The following is a 13,650-nucleotide window of genomic DNA, read 5'->3' as shown; positions in this document are numbered from 1 at the left end:
AGCATCTGTGACCTGGTTACGCACGACGTCATCGTGTCTCTAGTTCATCTTCATCCTCTCTCGCACCGTCTCGGCCGCGCGCGCACACACACGCGCGCGCGCACACACGCACAACTTTGTGAAGAAGACAAAACAACTGCGACGTCTTTGCCTCGCTCTAACTCTCACTTTTTTTACTTACGTTGGTTGCTAAATTAAAGATGTCCACTCCAAGGTCTGTCTTGCCAGCTTGAGCGGTGTGTGTTTCTGGTTGTGTTTGCACACCTCCTCTCTCACACATCTGGTCCCTAAAAAGCGAGAGGACCTCCCCTCCACTCCACTCCAAGAAACTCCCTTCAGAATAGAATTATCGGTCGTATTTCGAAAGTTTCACATAAACACCACCGAGGCGTCAAAGTGTTCCTTCCTGCTTGTTGGTCCCCAGGTGACATCAAGAGGAAGTTTGGACTTTTGAGCGCCCGTGCACACACACCGCTTTCAAACACGTGATTCGCGAGGGACTGGATGCCGCACTACAGCAGTTCTCGTGACATCACGTACGGTGCGGTGCGCAGATGCGTCAAGGACAAGGTGCAGGCGTCAAAACAAAATAACGCTGACGTGTATGTGGAATAATATGACAGTGGTGGAAGTAGGGTAAAACAAATTGTGATTACACAAGTTGGTTTATGAATTTGAATTTCCAGCATTTGAAAACAGATTCATGCACATTCTGTGGCTGGCCCTGCATAGCACTCCTAGGCCTTCAGTAGTGCTTCCTCTGAATCAATCAGCTGCGAGTGTGGTGTGATATTACTAGACGTCCATGATAGGGTGCCGTTGGCAAGGAAATAACTTGTGATTCGAAGAAACGTAAGAAAAACTGTTTTGAAACTGTTCAAATGTTTACTGTAAACACATGGGTTAATGATAACCTCATAAAATTGCAATATTATTTGCTATTTTTGAGAGCTTCAGAGGTGTCCAACGTTAATGATATCAATGTATTCTTGAAAAGTCTTGAAAATCTGCAACCAAATCCATTTGTTCTCCTCCTTCAGCCATTGTGGGTTGACAAACCCGCAATTAATTCAACACAACAATATATTTGCTTATGCAGCTCGCTACATATACAGTGTGCTACCCCTGGCCAGTATGCTCTTATCACTAGTGGCTAGTGGTACTATGATTGTTGAGTGACGAGCCAATCATAGTTTGCAAAAACTGACATTTCCAGCGCCTTCCAGCAGGCCTTCGGTTGCCAACTCAAACTCTGATTAGTTAAAGCATCAGTTTCATCGACATTGATTTTTATGCTCCAGGGCCTGCAGAGCTGATTGTGGAGGCGTGCAGGTAGATTTCTGAACCTGGTAACAAATGATGGCTGAAATGTGTTTAGTTAAATGCTTAAATACGAAAACACCCATCTGGAAGCAGCACAATAGAGGAACAGCAATGAGTTTTTGGAATGAGATAAGAATGAGATGGCCTAAACTTGTTATGAAAATGGAGGGCAGTGACCCTGTTCAGGAAGCTAAGATCAAGAAGAAGGACTGAAACATAATTTACATCAGGATTTTCTCAACATCAAAAGGAAAGCACTGGATACTCATAACTTTTTCTGAAGGCCGACAGCTCTGTAGTATCATGATAAAAGGTTTTGGAGAAAGAGAAATCTGTACTTCTTAACTGCAGGGAGTAAACATGGCCTCTCTGATATTATGATAGCAAAAACATCTATCTAGGCACAAATAAAGAACTGAAATTCTGTCGCGGGCAGCCCGGTAGTCAAATGGTTAACACGTCGACATCACAGTGCAAAAGTACCAGATTTAATTCTAGCTCTGGCCTTCCTGTGTGGAGTTTGCATGTTCTCCACGTGCTTGCATGGGTTTTTTCTCCGGGTCCTCAAGTTTCCTCCCGCATTCCAAAAACATGGATGGTCGTCTGATTGAACACTCTAAAATTTAGAGTCTAAATAATCCAGAGGAGTAAGTGTGACCGCGGAGGTTTGGTTGTCTCTGTGTGCCTTGTGAGTGGCTGGCAACCGGTTCAGGGTGTCCCTCGTCGACTGCCCAAAGACAGCTGGGATAGTCTCCAGCACCCACACAACTCTAGTGAAGATAAAGCAGTTTGGAACATGAATGAATGAACGAACGAACGAACGAACGAACGAACGAACGAACGAACGAACGAACGAACGAACGATCGAACGAACGAACGAACGAACGAACGAACGAACAAACGAACAAACGAATGAATGAATGAATGAATGAATGAATGAATGAATGAGCTCCTCGTATTCTACAGCAAAGACCAGTGGAAGAAGCACTATCAGCTCGTGCTAAAATTTGGCATATTTGTTCAGATTGGTTTTACATGTTGGCAGATTTTTTTAACCCCACGCTCAATTGTGAAAATATGCTTTTTGCGGGAAAAGCATATGAAAATGTTTACCTGCATTGCTGGAAGAATTCTGGAAATTGTATTTTTTCCCCCCCGAACACATTTTATTTGTGTCTATGACAGATTTTTTCTATTAAAGCCCACCCCAGTCAAGAACACTTCATATGTATTTGGTGACATCATTCAATGACACACTCCACTCATGAAAAATAAAGTTATTTAAATTGTTAAATTAGCGAGTGGAGAGCTTTTGTACATGTGTCAATCTCATTTCCAGCTCGAGAGTTAGTCCCGGTTCTCCAGAACTCACATTTCTCACCACGCACACACACACAAAATTAAGTATGTTTTCCTTGTTAAAAAAATATAACAATGTGAACGGAAACGTAAAATAATTGCTGGCTACACTGAGTAGGCTTTTTCCATTGCATACCCTTGGAAAAAAGAGCATTAGCATAAAGTAAAGCCTTCCCTCCAGGATTATACTTGGCAAGTTTGTTCATATATTCTATTTAAACACATTTATCCCTACCCATTATCATTCATCTTCCGAACAGTTTATTCCTCACTCGGGACAGAATTGATTGCCAGCCAATCGGAGGGCACAAAGAAACTAACCATGCTCACACACGCTCACAGTTAGGGTCAATATGAAGTGTTCAATCAGTGTGCCATGCATTTTTCTGGCATGTTTTTGGAATGTGGGCAGTACGAAGTAAAAAAATAAAATAAAATAAGAAGATAAAATGACACACAACACTAATGATGGTGCACAATGCAACTCATACAGTGTTAACTACAAACTGATTACATTCATTTTTAGTAAATACAATTTACAGATTAACCCATTCACTGCCAGACGTGCAAGAATGTGACCACTCCAGTGCCGGGAGTTTTGTCACTTTCACAAAAAATCCAAGACCCACAGAATATTGAGTTTTAGGAATGGCGCTTAGAAATAGAATGTACTGTATTATTATAAACATACAATGCAGTGGAAGAAACTTAAGACTCTCATCTTTCATCGCAAAAAAAGAGTTAATACCTAGGTTATATGGGTCTGCGGTAATATGAGGTGCAAGTGGGGGCGGACGAACAAAAGGCAAATGCTGCCCCCAGAGGTCTGACCAGCGCTTTATCGGCAACAAGAAAAAACAAAACCTGAACAAAATTGGGAAGGCCGCTGCACGGCATATTTTCAAATCCCGAAAAAAAAATCGGGAATGGCGGTGAATTGGTTAAAATAGTTTTAATAACAATAAATAAACAGCTTCTAAAAGTAACAAATAAGATCTCCCCTGCGAATTGGTGACCTCAATTTCAACACCTGTTTAATCCTGCTTGTACGCTCAAATCAAAGTATTGTTCTTTTATCGGTGCAGCTGAGAGACAAAGAGAGTATTCAATCATGTCTTAGATCAGAACAGAATTTGGTTTTCAAAATAAAACAACATCATCACTAAGTGCAGTCAGTCCTCAACTTTCAAACAACAATGAGGTGGCCCCATTCACACGGCGAAGGTGCTCTTGAAAAACACTTTTAAATTCAGTATCTTCTCATGACACTGGATCGCTGGAGTCTGCTTCAGTGTGTGACTAATTCTGACATCTGAGTTCATTACTGGAAACAGTGAAATGCGTTATGTAAGGGTATATAAGGTGAAAGCAACAATCTATCAATAACATATGTCTGAAAACAAAAATATCCGCAAGATGAAGCGTTGATGGTATCCACACTATTTAGACCTCTTAACATGATTAGAATTGTATTTTTTTGTGTCAGGAGAAAATATACCGTAGAACAAGAATCTGACATGCTGAGACAACGCTCCAAGATGTAGTGTTGTTGTGTAAATAAATACAGCCACACAAACAGAATCTTAATCAGAGCAGGGAGAGCGCGAGAACGGGGATATCTTGGAAAAAGATATTTGCGTGCGTTGCTCGTAGTACTTTGACTGAAAGGATTGCGTGACGGGGTCCAATTTAAACACTGCACTCCTGGTGTAATCTCACCCTTCATATAAATCAGACTAATCTTGGCTCTGTCAGCAGTTTATGATTGTTGTGTCCAGTGATCTTTATGAATCCCAAGATAATGCTTCCTTCCAAATGGTTTGATGGCAGGTGAGCAGCAACCGCGGCATGCCGCTTATGCACATATTAAATCAGATTAGTGCTGAGAAGGAAAATATACACACAATGTGAACAAAAGTGTTGGGACTACATGTGCGAGTGAAAAGCACTTTCAATATGGGAGGGGGTCCCTTTTTTGTATCTGCGGCACAGTTCTAAAAAATTTGGAGTACATGTGTGGGAATTATTGTGCATTCACTCAGAGGAACATTAGTGATGTGTTAGATCAGTGATATTGGCCATGAGGGCCATCGAGGTCAGCGGTGTCAGGCTTTCAGTGTATTTCAGTGTTCCCATAAAAACTGGTAGCACACAATTGGTAAAATGAAAGGGGGGCAGTTAGCCTTCATTGATTTATCCTCTCCAACTATGCCTTTTGGTTACAACCGTAAAACAGTAGAGCTTTTTACAATGCACTACAGTACAATACATGTTGACTTATATAGCACTTTAACAACAGCTGAAGCTATAATATAGCACTTAACATGGACAACTACCACATACAGGAAATAAAGCAGTCACAAAGATAGCAGAAAGCACCAGGGAGTGAAACCAAGATCAAGTTGGAATCATGCTGAGTCAAATGCCAAAGAGTACAAGTGAGTTTTGAGGTGGGTTTTAAAGATGAGCAGCAATGGGGCTTGCCGAATGTTCAGTGCCAGGTCATTCCAGAGAGTGGGACCAGCAACAAAACAGGCTCGAGCTTCCGATTCGTTTGTGGCACATCTAATAATGTCTGGTCAGCAGACCTGAGGCGTTGGGAAGGTGTGGAGAGGTGGATGAGCTTGGAGAGGTAAGGAGGAGCGAGGCCATTTAAACATTTGAAGACAAATAATAAGATCTTGAAAGGAACTCTAAAATGTATAGAGAGCCAGTGAGGGGTTCCCAGAGCAGGAATTATGTGCTCCCTCTTACGAGTACCTGTCAAGAGGTGAGCAGGAGCATTATGGACCAGCTGGAGACGCTTCATGGAGGATTAGCTGACTCCAAAGTAAAGTGCATTACAGTAATTGAGCCAAGATGTGACAAAGGAATGAATTATTGCTTCAAGGTGCTCATGAGAAAGAAGAGGTTTTATTTTAATCAGTTGCCGAAGATGAAAGACGCTGGATTTAACAACAGCACCAATTTTTTGCACCACCCACTTGCTGACTGATTGTCACGTGATGTTGTGGCAGCACCTCCATCGCTAGATGGTTCCGCAAAGACTTCAACCTAGGCCTGAAATAAAAAGGCTTTATTCTACATTCTCGCCAGTGAATTGAATACATCTGCCAAGCATTTTCCAATCGAGAAAGAGCGAGATCTACCCAAGACAAAGTGCAGAACAGTTTGCTTTGCTTATTCATGTGTCAGTCAGGACACTCCTTCCTAAACATGGTTTTCTTCGATCAATGCTTTTGTTTCTGTTTCCAGCAGGTTATCTTCGAGACAGACTGAGAGAGGGTCTTGTTGCTAAGAAAACCACTGCAACACCTGGACGGAACCCAGAGTTGTAAAAGTGAAGAGAAGAGCCTGCACCCAGCTCAAGAGACAGCGATCATTGGGAGGAGGCAGTTGAAAGGTGCAATGTCAGGATTGCTTTTATGGGATGTACATTGCAGTTTATCTCCTCCAAACTCTTGATCAGCTTAGCAAAAGACTTTAAAAGGGAAGTAAATGGGGTGTAACACTCAATGAGCAGGAAGAAAGTGAGAGTTGCATAGAAACACAGTTATATAAAAGAGGGAGTGAGGGAAACGGACAAGATGAAGTGGCTGCGCCGAGAGGTCAGAGACAGCAACAACACACTGAGGGAGAAACAAGAGGAAGCAGTCAAGATTTCAGACATGGATGTTGTTTTATCAAGTTCACTTTGTCGCTGGCCTCTTTCTCCTTTTCCAAAATACACGATGACATCACACCAAGCATGGGAAACTTCCCCAAAAGTCATATGCAGCCTCAACAATATCTCACCGATATCTTCTTAGCATGCTGCCTTTCAAAGAAATTCATCTTCTGAGAATCAGCCCTCCGACCTGTAAAACACGAGTACAAAGTAGATGGAAGAAACTTGCCGGGCTGGCTGACAGCATGGAAGCCTTGGAACCACGATGGATATTTACTAAAAAGGCAAAGGAATCAATTTAAAATAAAATTGAGATTCCAACTTAAGCATTTTTGGCTCCTTTTGGACACTTTGACAATGCTGGCATACTACAAGTCTGGAACAGAAGGAAGCCATTTTGCTAACCTCAATTTATGGAAATGAATGAAAATGAAAACTAAGCAAAGTCAAAACACATGTTTACAACAACCACCAACATGGTTTATTTGCATGAATGTATATTTCCAAAGACAAAGCTGGGGATATTAACACCTTCAGGCTTTCCTTGGTATCCTGCAGTCCACTTACACTGGCACCAGCTCTCGCATTTCATGGTCTACCTCTTTCCAAAGTAAAGCATTTCTCCCAGCAAGCAACTAATAGATAAATCAAACAACAGATCAGAACAATATGGGAACATGATGAGGCAAGTGAAGGGAGGAGCTCACAGCCGGGAGACATAATATGGAGTCAATTATGAAGGCGGATAAAAAAATAAAAAAAAACTCATCCCGAGAGGAATTGTTCTCAGCAAATTTCAAGTTCCATTTTAATGGTCATTCAGGGTTTTGCACACCATCATCATGGGGAACCCAGCTTCACAACTCTCCAATGTTGCTGGTTTTCATCATCGTAAACAAGCATGTGTATGTGCTGATGCGCTGCATGAACAGCAACTGCCCTCGATGGACAACACAGTAATCCCGGAATGGATCCCAGGGTGAGATGATTCCTTCATCAGATGAACACACCAGAATGACAGCATCTGATTTTGAAGAATTGTGGTCAACTTTATGATGAACATCTGCTTTGCAAGAGACAACATAAACAACAACAAACAATGGCTTGTTCTCACTCGTGTGATTGACATTTGGGATTTTATTTAGTTTTTTAAAACAGGGTTTCTGACTTCAATGTCTGTCAGTCTCTCTGCATGTGCCGCTGAAGCGGTAAAAGTTTGGGTAGTCCAAAAAGCAGAAGCCTCTCAGGTAGCCACAGAAGAGACGATTTGGACGACTTCGCCGTTCTCTCCTTGGATGGTATCTTTCACATCCATGTCTGCTTGCAGTGCAGGCGCAAGCTCAGCACCCTGGGATGGACAAAGTAGGGAAGAAGATGTCTGAAATGCATGATTTTGTATGAAACACAGTATATTCATGGAAAATCGTAGTTGTCGTGTACCTGTGTGATGTATGGATGTAATCTGTTTTAATTTGGCTGTTCTTTTTTTTTCAACATTGAGATTTTCTAACCTTTTCAGGCCCCTTTTTATCACAGGTTCCAACATGACCATGGCTTTGATCTGCCCAGGCCTCTCTTGGCCAGGTCTGGCCTCTGTTGTTTCTCTACTACAACAGAACTAACTGTAAAAGATTCCACTGCATTTTCTCAGCATTTGGGATTCTGCCACAGATGTCATGAGTGGCCACTGGTTTTATGGTGATTCAAAATATAAATCCCAATTGCATGATGCGGTCACGTCGCAAATTATAGCCCATCAAATGCATAGCTTTCATGCTAACGATGAATCCATTCCAAGGTTCAAGCGAGAGAGACACAACGACCCACCACCAAGAGACAAATCTTAACCATATTTACAATTTTATATATACCTGAAGATGAAATAAGTTACATTTATGGCATAAGTCCCATCTGTAAATATAACATCATTTTAGTCTGGATTGTTGGGCGTCTGTTCCTTGACTAAGACTGAGCAATGTGGAAAATAGATACATTGAAAGATGGAGCTAGAGCCCCTTCACTTGAATGGAGCCAACACATTGTTAAAAGTGTCACCACCATAATGTTTACTGGATATACTTTACTTTATGACTTCACAGCTGACTGGCCCTCGCTTGCTCAGAAGCACGAAGTGGGCATGCGCAGGAGAATTCCTTGCTGCATCGCTTAACGCAGGGGTCGGGAACCTATGGCTCGCGAGCCATATATGGCTCTTTTGATGATTGCATATTGCTCGCCGATAAATATTACATATTATAGTACATATTGTCGTTTTTTTCCTCGTTCATTTCCCGTTGGGGCTGCAGTTGGAGGAAAGCGCAATTTTGATTGGATGACACTGACCTAGAATGGCCGAAAACGCCATGTTGATTGGATGATAGTGGCCGTCATGTTGAAACAGGTAAACGCCCCTTTAAATGAGCCCAACTTGTGCACTTCAGCGTGAATGCACCGTAGCATTAGAGGAGAGAAAATGCTCTGATTCTAATTTGCAATGAAACAATACCATCGATGAAACAGTCGAATGTCAGTGACATTTTAACAAGCCCCATGTTAACGTTATCATCCACATACTTCTGCGAGAAGTAGATTGCAGATAGCAAGTGTGGAAGCTTATGAGCCGTGTGCAGGCTAGCTAGCAGTAACTTCGCCTCTGGACCGGCAAATTGAATTTCATTCCGATCGTTTTCCTAGATTTTTACCAAACACGAGGAACGGAAAACCATCCATGTTAACGGTGAGTACTATCACAAAGTTCTTAAAATAATACATTCTGATATTTTGTTGAAAAGTGGCCGCGCGTGCGCGTGTGTGTGCGCGCGCGCACGCGAGCGTTTGTATGTGCGCGCGCGCGTGCGTGTGGCTCTCGCTGAAAAACATTTCTAAATATTTTACTTTTATGGCTCTCTTAGTCAAAAACGTTCCCGACCCCTGGCTTAACGTAATGTCTACATCAGTCGGTCAATCTAATGAACATAAAATCACGACCCTCCTTAGTCTGTATTCTAGAAGCAGGTTTTGAGTGATGAATCCAGTGTAACAGCACAGCCTCGAAAAGGTTTTATGGTAAAGTGACTCTGTCAAGCTGTTTCAGGGTAGAAGTGCTGCAATGGAAAAGTCACATGAGACAGGTTCCACCTCCCCCATGACCAAAATTTGCTATAGTGTTATACAAAAAATATATGAATGTTTAGCTCTCTCTGTGCATATGTGTGTTTTTTTTTTTTTGCTACTTCCTCCGACATGTTTCAAAAACATGCCTGTAAGTCAATGGAATGGGGTTCAGCTGATAAAAGTGAGCACAATCTTTTTAAAGAAACGTCTGGTAGGGTAGTTTAATTCATACGGAGCCCCTAAGGGGACATCGAAGAAAAAAAAAAAAAAAACTTTGCGAGATCTCGCGTTCCCTCGCAAAACTTTGCGTTCCCTCGCAATACTTTGCGTTCCCTCGCAATACTTTTGCAAGATCTCGCAATCTTTTTTTTAAAAATACGCGTACATGTACTTCCGGTTCATCGTCAGTGTAACCGAAAACAACAAACATGGAGCCTTTTCACCCTTTCGTTCCTTTAATCCAGTTTTACTTTAAAATTGGCTTGAAATACAAAGATATAAAATCCGTTCTTGAGATTAAACACGGCTTACTAATAAGTGAAAGACATTTGAAGCGAGTGGTGAACAAAAGTGGACTATTTCGCCGAAAAACGTTCGATGACTTGGGCGTCTTGGTTGACTTTATTCACAACCAGTTGCAGAATTCCGGACAACTACACGGTTACAATCAATTGCAAACACGTATGCTTTACTCTCTCTTCTGTATTTGAATCATATCCATGAATGGATGTGTAACAAGAAAGCATATTCTCCGAATCCTATGCCATTGTTTGGATTCTCCAGCAATGCAAGACGTCTTGGCGTGACGTGAAGTCATTTTTACTGGTGTTTTGCATTTATCATACTGCGTGTTTTGGGTATTGTAGATGCTATAAAACCTTTTTCTGATGTCAGTCAAGAAACAAATGTCTTTATTTTATCCTTACTCTTCTACCACGTTGATAAAGTATTTTGGGGCACATCGAATTCTTTTGCAATAGAGCATTTGCTCCGTGTTGGATTCTCCTCAACAGCCACGATTGCCCTGTGCTTCGTTCCGAGATCACAATTCTTTCGTTTCGCCATTGCTGAAGACACACGAGCTGCCGTCTGATACACACGAGCTGCCGTCTGAAAATGAAAATGGCATCTGCTCGCGGGAGCTGGTCACGTAACCAAGACACGTGACCAAGTCGACCAATGGCGCGACCGATGGCGCGTATCGATATAAACATAGCAAAATGGCCGGCGGGAGATGAAAAGGAGCACAGTAGTAACCGGATTATCGTAATAACCATGAATCGTACTAAACGGAACTAATTACAGTAAAGTCTCGTTATATCGATATTCAAGGGAGTCCAAAAAAATATCGATATAACCGGGACTATCGATATATCCGACCCTGTTTGCATGTAATTTTCTCCGTGCGTGCATAGAAATAGTATCGATATAACCGGATATATATATATAGTAAAGTCTATATACATTGTGTGTACACAGTACACACAATACACCCAAACAATACTGGCAGAGGCGGCCCGGTAGTCGAGTGGTTAGCACACCGGCTTCACAGTGCAGAGGTCGCCGGTTCGCATCCCGGTCCGGCCTCCCTGTGTGGAGTTTGCATGTTCTCCCCGGACCCACGTGGGTTTTCTCCGGGTCCTCCGGTTTCCTCCCACACTCCAAAAACATGCATGGCAGGCAGATTGACCACTCCAAATTGTCCCTAGGTATGAGTGTGAGAGTGACTGTTGTACGTCTTTGTGTGCCCTGCGATTGGCTGGCAACCAATTCAGGGTGTCCCCCGCCTCGTGCCCGAAGACAGCTGATATAGGCTCCAGCAACCCCCGCGACCCTAATGAGGAATAAGCGGTACGGAAAATGAGATGAGATGAGAGAATACTGGCAGACCGCAGCACTATTTTGTACATTGTAAACAAGTTACTTCGTACATACCGCACGCTGCTATTGTTTTCCACAGTTGGTGTGCCTGCAGCCAGTATTTCTTTACATAGCATCAAATCACAAATTCCATGCCTGGCGTATATACGACACAATGTCATTATAGAGGTGGATCACTATGACAATACTGAAGATGCAATCAGTATTCAATTCTGACTCTCGTGTGCGCGTGCAAACCGCAAAATGGCTGTCAGGAATGAGTCACTGCCAGGGGTTCCATCAAACACACCTGCAGGGTTTTCTCACTGTAGCCCAGCACACTCAACACAGCTGCATCACAGCATGCCACATATTTGAAGCATTGCTTATTAAATAGGCTAAGTAAAACACACATGGATGATTTTCATTGAAAATCTGAGATTGTGGCCATGATGAAGTATCACAGCATGGGTTTCGCTCTCCATTTGGCAGGATAAAAATCTCATGGTTATATTTTTCAAAGACTGCTATGACATGATTTAATGATTATACAAATTTAGCCAGCCTGTTGGCACTCTGTGATAGCTGGGATGGACTGAGCAGGGGGTAAGCACAAGGAGATTTTCTACAGCTCAACGCCATCTTGAGGAAATTGTACTGCATGTTGTGTACGATGGGGAAATTATTCAGAGTACTGTAATGCAGAGATAAATAAATCAAAATGTGAGAGTAATTTTGCAAGAACTTGTTTAAATGCTACCACATGTTTGGAAACACATGATAGTAATTCTCTCAATTCCACACTGTTCAAAGTGATATACATACCATCGCTAACCTTTGGCTGAACTTTCAATGGTAAATCAACAGTGTTTACAGTTTTGGACACAAAAACCAAACTGTCAGACCACACTTGGTACCACTCAGCTCCTTTTGTGTTTCATCACATTGATGCATGTTTGAAGCTTCATATGTGCTTTTCAGTTACTATTCCCAGTTAAAGTGTTAAAATGCTTTTTAAGTCTCATATTGCGCATGTCAATGATTCATTGGTTGGATAGATCTAAAGATGCTCTGACTATGAACACACATGGTTTTTATATATATATATTATATATATATATATATATATATATATATATATATATATATATATATATATATATATATATAATATTATGACATCCATAAGCCAAATAAAACCATCGAACAAAATCTGATCAAAAGACACCAAGTACTTAACAAGTGGTTTCCCTGACCGCATCCATACCTAAACTACAATCCAGCCCAAATTAAAGCAGGCTGATCCAACAGCCTAATGGGCTTGCAAAAGTACAATCAAAAATGACATCAATCACTTAAGAAAACATTCAGATTGCTCGCTGTGTGGCAGTTCTTGAAATACAGAGCAAGTAGTGGCAATCATGGTGGAAAATATTTGCAATTTTGTGTCTGAAACTTTAAACTGCACCAGTAAACTGTTGACATGCTGGAAGTACATCACAGAACTAAACATCAGTGTATGTATGACTATTTCAAAATTTAAAAAGAAAAAAAAAGAAATACAAAAAATTGCCGATGCAACACAACATGAAAAAATTACTGGTACGCCTTTGTTCATGAAAGAATAACACCGTTGCCGCAGAAATAAATTGATCTGAGAAAAAGAACAACAATAGAACTCCTACGTCACAATGGGTGATATGTCTTTTTTTCAAATACACTGGTCAGTCCAGGCGTGCATATAATTGTGCTGTTTTATACACCATTGACCATAATAAGTCTTCCAATTGGTTTCCTCTCTTTAATGATAATAATGCTGACGATGATGCACAAACATGCAATTTTGGGGTGACCTGACAAGTGAGGATTGAAAAGGCGTGCCAGCGTTGGATTGTTTTCAAAAACAAAGTTATGAAATTGGTTTGAAGAAAAAACAATAGTCTTGTCTTAATATTCTGTTACACAACCGATTGAAATGATTTTTGTGACAATGAGAGTTCTCCACCTCCTTGGAAGTGTTTTGGATCAGTCAGCAACAGCAAACGTTGTGTCAGGTTTGAAGTCTGCCTCATCCAGACGACATCATTCAGCTCTTTGTTTTGTTTTTGTTTTTCATCAGGTTGCATCGAAGGCCAATTCAGATTCATTCAAAGCTGTGCTATTTTTGTTGTCTTTCGGGTAATTATTCTGTTGTCTGATATACATTGAGGAACAATTTAACTGAATTTTTCTTTTAAAGAAAATGTGTGAAGGTTTGCAAAGGCCACTTCTACTTGAGTATTGCACACAACAAATGTTGAAAATCGGACGGCCACATGTACAGTATA

General features: G+C 41.4%; 1 protein-coding gene across 2 annotated transcripts in view; it reads right to left on the bottom strand.

Moving 5' to 3' along the window:
• Positions 1 to 6,643: 6,643 nt before the first annotated feature.
• banp (BTG3 associated nuclear protein) overlaps positions 6,644 to 13,650 on the bottom strand; it is a 57,277-nt gene continuing 50,270 nt past the window's right edge. Inside the window, exon 13 of one of the 2 annotated variants that reach the window (XM_088997393.1) lies at positions 6,644 to 7,697. In XM_088997393.1, coding sequence (XP_088853519.1) covers positions 7,593 to 7,697 — 105 coding nt within the window. In that variant the 3' untranslated portion in view covers positions 6,644 to 7,592. The remainder of the gene's footprint in view (positions 7,698 to 13,650) is intronic. The other variant, XM_088997392.1, reaches the window with a different exon arrangement.

The sequence above is a fragment of the Hippocampus bargibanti genome, linkage group LG05, assembly GCF_051943395.1.
Source record: "Hippocampus bargibanti isolate YZ-2025 linkage group LG05, ASM5194339v1, whole genome shotgun sequence".
NCBI classification, from domain to species: Eukaryota; Metazoa; Chordata; class Actinopteri; order Syngnathiformes; family Syngnathidae; genus Hippocampus; species Hippocampus bargibanti.
Note: the sequence above shows the minus strand (reverse complement) of the source record. Positions and strands in the feature narration are given on the sequence as shown.